Source organism: Anomaloglossus baeobatrachus, chromosome 3, assembly GCF_048569485.1.
Source record: "Anomaloglossus baeobatrachus isolate aAnoBae1 chromosome 3, aAnoBae1.hap1, whole genome shotgun sequence".
In the NCBI taxonomy this organism is placed as follows: Eukaryota; Metazoa; Chordata; class Amphibia; order Anura; family Aromobatidae; genus Anomaloglossus; species Anomaloglossus baeobatrachus.
Window position 1 is genome coordinate 527,252,421 of NC_134355.1, and position 6,000 is coordinate 527,258,420.

At 43.5% G+C, this 6,000-nt stretch overlaps 1 protein-coding gene across 6 annotated transcripts in view; it reads left to right on the forward strand.

The window, feature by feature from the left end:
- Positions 1-3,404, forward strand: part of DOCK10 (dedicator of cytokinesis 10) — a 439,835-nt gene extending 436,431 nt beyond the window's left edge. For 5 of the 6 annotated variants that reach the window (XM_075340778.1, XM_075340774.1, XM_075340779.1 and 2 more), the window contains one exon: positions 2,843-3,404. In XM_075340778.1, coding sequence (XP_075196893.1) covers positions 2,843-2,959 — 117 coding nt within the window. In that variant the 3' untranslated portion in view covers positions 2,960-3,404. Of the gene's footprint in view, positions 1-2,275; positions 2,352-2,842 lie in introns of all 6 variants that reach the window. The other variant, XM_075340775.1, reaches the window with a different exon arrangement.
- Positions 3,405-6,000: the final 2,596 nt, after the last annotated feature.

Below are 6,000 nucleotides of genomic sequence, written 5' to 3' on the forward strand. Positions count from 1 at the left end.
ATTTATTGCTAATTTTTCTGTTAGGCAAGAGCTGATACATTTTTGCGCCATAGAAAATAATAGCAGTAAATACAAGCACAGATGCAAAGACTGATCAAATATTGATGCTTCCGTATTTTAGCACTCCTGATAGGCTTTAATTACCGTATTTATTTACTATACTCGGTTATATCGCACCATTAATTCCACAGCACTTTACAAACATCATCATCACTGTCCCCACTGGGGCTCACAATCTAAATTCTCTATCAGTATGTGCTAGGAAACCAGAATACCTGGAGGAAACCAACAAACATGGAGAGAACGTACAAACTCCTTTTAGATGTTGACAAGTTACTAACCCCTGAGCCACCATGCTGCTGTAAAACAGACCAAATTAGCACGTGTTTTTAAAACATAACCTTGAAAAAAAAGTGTGACTAGGCCTACTTGTTCACAGAGCACCATGTTTTAATCTGTATAAACTGAATGAAATTTGGACAACAAATACACTTGTGTAAAAAAAGACTTTAATATTTAGAGGGGTTATCTTTTTGCTATGGGGCTAAGAACGTAAAGGCAGATACTCGTAGTTTACTGCTTGCCTGTTCTGCCTGGTGCCAATCCCTGCTGGCTTTGAAACGCTCAAGTATAACAAAGAAAAAACTCACCAAAGCCGGAGACTAGACTAAGCCGGCTCTGGTCTTCCCAGCGCTGAAAGAGGTAACTGACAGGTGTCTCCATATGGTAATGTGAGAACAAAAACTGTCTGCCATCTGGATTGGTGCTGGGAAAAGATTGTCAAATTATATTTTCTCTGAAACTACAGAGCATTTCAGAGAATAATATAACTTGTTTGGGGTTGTTATCATGTTTGGAATACTGTTTGCGGCCCAGTCTCTGAAGGGAGGAAATCATGCTCTGCTTTAGTATGTCACAGGAGGACATGTTGGTATTCATGTTTCCCTCAATGAATTGTAGCTCCCCGCAGGCACTCACACAACACTCATGCAGCCCAAAACCATGACACTCTCACCACCATGCTTGACTGTAGGCAAGACACACTTGTCATTGTACTCCTCACCTGATTAACACCATCTGAGCCAAATAAGTTTATCTTGGTCTCATCAGGCCACAGGACATGGTTCAGTAATCCACATTGTTAAGCTGGGTTCACACTAAGCGACAGCGACAACGACGTCGCTGTTACGTCACCATTTTCTGTGACGTAACAGCGACCTTGTAAGTCGCTGTTATGATCGCTGCTTAGCTGTCAAACACAGCGACGCAGCAGCGATCATAACGTCGCTGTGCTACATGTGCAGAGAGCAGGGAGCCGCGCTTAGCGCTGGCTCCTTGCTCTCCTAGGTACAGTACACATCGGGTTAATTAACCCGATGTGTACTGCAGCTACATGTCACAGTGCAGAGAGCAGGGAGCCGCGCACACTGCTTAGCGCTGGCTCCTTGCTCTCCTTGCTACAGTATACATCGGGTTAATTACCCGATGTGTACTGCAGCCACATGTGCACAGAGCAGGAGCCGGCGCTGGCAGCAAAGGCGGAGGCTGGTAACGAAGGTAAATATCGGGTAACCAGGGAAAGGTCTTCCCTTGGTTACCCGATGTTTACGCTGGTTACAGCTTACCGCAGCTGCCAGACGCCGGCTCCTGCTCCCTGCTCGCTTCATTTCGTCGCTCTCTCGCTGTCACACACAGCGATGTGTGTGTCACAGCGGGAGAGTGACGACCAAAAAATGAAGCTGGACATTCAGCAACGACCGGCGACCTCACAGCAGGGGCCAGGTCGTTGCTGGATGTCACACACAGCGACGGGATGTCACTGCAACGTCACAGAAAATGGTGACGTAGCAGCGACGTCGTTGTCGCTGTGTGTGACACCAGCTTTAGTCTGCTTAAGTGCTCTTAATCATGATTAAGAACATGTCTGCTGGAAACACGTAGACTTGACAGAGTCTATGTTTTAAATTTATGCAATACATAAAGTGAAGGTTTTATGAAGATCATTGGCAGATGCTGGCTTTTTTCTAATTTGGGAGTAAAATCTGTTGTAGTGTTATTATCAATGTTACATTACCTGTTTACGTCTACTTTACTTATCACATAAGCTCTTGTGTTATTGTCCATTCTATCTGTATACCACCGTTCACATGAATGTATTTCTCTCCTGTTCATCTTAACACAAATGCACGTTGAATATACATGGCTATATGTTTACTTTTTACATGGAGAGCTCGGATCCCAGTCCTGTGTTAATGCATTCTCTCTCTTCTCTCAGCTGTCATGTGACCCTTGCCTGTTCCGCTTCTCTTCCTCTTTGTCTAACATTTCACTGAGTACTTTAGGGAATATCGGTATGTTCTTTACTTGTCTTCCAATACTTGGCTTGTGCATGCTAATCCTTACTCACCTTTCACCTCATCTTATGCATTTTATGCATTGACTCATCTTGGAGGTAACCCTATACAGTACTGTAGTGTTGGTAGCGACGGCTACAAAACAAGCGTAACAATGAGTCATTGTATCTGTTGTATTCCCCTTAAAGTCTTATAAACCTGTATACGTTCTCTAACCTCTGGGAGAACAGCACTTTTCAGTCTTTGAATCCTGCTTTCCCCTTGTGACTGGCTGTAACTATTATAAAGACAGCCAGTGACCTGAAACTCCCAGTTGGGCCGCGCACCGACACAGCTGCCAGTAGGGAGTCTGTGAAGGGTGAAATTGTCAAGTGAACCGCAGCAAAATGCTGCGCTATGTGTTTTCAATTTTGAAGGTCGCTGCCCGTCACTTGCTGTCAGACTGAGATTCTGTTGTTTTTTTTTCTCTTTTTTTTTTCCTATAAAAGATCACTTATCGGGAAGACCCAGCAAAATATCCCACGTCTGAGAAACAATGCAGTCTTCGGTCAATCAGTAGAGGAAATACAGGGCTCCCAAGCACATCATCCAAAGCTGACTCCTGATGGGACCAACAGTTCTTCTACCACAGACTGACCTGATCAAGGACTTGCTTCTTCAGGACACAGATTGTAATTTTAATTTATTCTAAGGTGTTACCGCTAGTGCTGAAAGCAGCGCTAGCGTAATAAGTATGCTGCCTATCCAACGGACAAAACAGTGTTTCAGACCCCTTTTCTGCCAAGGGGTTAACCAACGGCAGATGAGCACTCCCTATATGACATGGTTGTCATTATTCACGCTAAACCTAATATTATTTTATCTCTGGCATCTATTTGAAGAGTCTTAATTCTATGTTTTATAATAAATAAGCATATTTACATTGAAGATTGTAAATAGGAGATGTGTAAAATTTGTCATTTTTTTATAGAAATGAACCCATATCCACAAGATAACTAAGATTCTATAGAAATCCTTAGATAAAGATTTATTAAAGTATTTGTGAATGTGCTTGGTTATTATGTGGTTATTCTGTATGCTGAGAGCAAGACACGGCTGAGAGAGCATGGAAAGAAATTAATAGATGATTCTGGGAGATAATAACAAAATAAAAAGATGTATTAAATGAGATGGTTTGTTGCATCTATGAGATGAAGTACACAAGCTGTGGTGTCTCCGAAGAGTGGAGATGTGTCGTTTTAAATCTGGAAGAAATATATTTTTTTTTTTTGAATTTCATTATTAAACTATTTTTTTTACCTACATCTCCTTTTTTTTTTTTTTTTTTTTAAAAAAAAAAGAAAATGACCTGTCTGTTTTCTGAACATGTCTGCTGTAGTAACCACATGTACGATTTAAACCAGAAGTTTGCATACGCTATCTATAAAGACATATATGCATGTTTTCTCACTATCGGTCATGAAATCAGAATAAACCTTTCCTATTTTAGGTTAACTAGGAACCAAAATTATTTATATTTTCCAAATGACAGAATATTGAAAGAGAGAAAATGTTTAAGGCTTTTCTATTACTTTCTGCAAAGTCAAAAGTTTACATACACTAAGGGGTACTTTGCACATTACGACATCGCAGGCCGATGGTAGCGATGCCGAGCGTGATAGTCCCCACCCCCGTCGCAGCTGCGATATCTTATCGCTACGGCAGCTTCACATGCACTTACCTTCCCTGCGACGTCGCTCTGGCCGGCGACCCGCCTCCTTCCTGAGGGGGTGGGTCGTGCAGCATCACAGCGATGTCACACGGCAGCCGACCAATAGAAGCAGGGGGGCGGAGATGAGTGGGACGTAAGCATCCCACCCACCTCCTTCCTTCCTCATTGCAGCCGGGACTCAGGTAAGGAGATGTTCCTCGCTCATGCGGCTTCACACAGAGCTTTTAATTTTAAAAGTTTCCTATTGACCAAGTGACAGTGCCCTTGAGGATCTACATGAAGATGAAGCTGGGTGTCCTGCCGTTGGGACTGTCACCTGCAAATGACAGCAGTATACCGTGGAGGAAAATTTAGATATTTGTACAGCCACTATAGGATAAATACAGTCAGAAGCTACTACTCAGAATGAACGGGTCATCAATGTAATACTAGGACATGATAGATCCTGTATATTAGATGTACTGGTTGTACCCGCTTTTTGCTCAGGACAATCCAATGAATGACTTCCTCCTATTGACTCAGTATGTCCTAAATAGGACAATAAAAAAATCTTCACTAACTTATTATTCTATTCCTTAAACTAGAGTAAAATGATTTTTCTGTGTTTATTATGACACCCTCTTTTTGAAAAGAGATGCTCACTAAAGGGAAATACTTTATTTGGGTGAGAAAGCCTGCATTTTTCAAAAATAAAGGGAGATGCAGATATGCTGCGCTGCTGGTATTATTCCACTAAAGATATCCAGAGAATCCAGAGCAATGTGATAGAAATGCGGCTTATTCTCAACACGTTTCAAAGTCTGATATGACGTCTTCATCACAGAGGTGGTTCTTTGGTCTCCTGATGAAGATGTCATATAAGACTTTGAAACGTGTTGAAAATAAACCGCATCTGTACCACATCACTCTGGATTCTCTGGATATCTTTAGTGGAATAATACCAGGAGCGCAGCATATCTGCATCCCCCTTCATTTAATCTCTATGTTGGATTCCCCAACCTGTGGAGCAGAAGAAGCTGGAGATACACATTTAACCTTCAGAAAAGTTGTGCTTTTTTTACAGCCCAACCAGATGAACAGAGCCACATCATCTGAAAATGCTGTTGTCTGGATAATACTCTATTTGCGCTTGTTTGTCCCCACAACTTTCTTTGCATTTTCTAAATGACACTTTGAAGTTTAGAAGAAAAATGTTAACAGTCAATAACATCAATATTTATATTTGTCTATGAAATTGAGGATAACACTTAAAGGGGTTATCTGGCTTCTTTAACTTTTTTTTTTTATTTCCCTATTGGGCTACATTGGGGCAGGTAAGTAGATAGAGACCACTTACCTGCCCTGCTGTCAGCCCCTCTCCCCCGGCTCAGAGCAGTCATGTGACCGCTCCTGCCGCGATTTTGCTGCTTCCGGTCATTTCATGTCAACATGGGCAGGGCCATGTTGACATGCAAATGTGGAGCAGCATGTTGCCGCCCTGCTGGGCTGTACAGTGTGATGAGCCCCGCCCCCTTCCCTGCACCCTCCCACGCATTCCCCCGCACCTCTTTTACTCTCCAGTAACCTCCCCCTGCACTGCCGTGACCTGGGGGAGGGGCCTGGCGGCGGCTGCCATGGTGTCAGCGCCAGCACCGGGCCCCCTGCTCAGGATCACACATTCAAATGTACCGGCATCACAGATGCCGGTACATTTGAAAGTGCTGATGAGAAGCAGCGCAGCGCTTCTCATCACTGCCCGGCTGTCTGTGCTCTCTTCAGCACAGCGGTGACGTCACTACTGTGCTGATATGTCCAGAGCACAGACAGCGGACGAACGTGCAGGAGCGGCGGGGACCGAGGACGGGTGAGTATGTACATGTGTTCCCTATGGGAGGGGGGCGTGTGCAGAGCCATATGTGTGCGTTTGCAGAGCCATATGTGTGCGTGTGCAGAGCC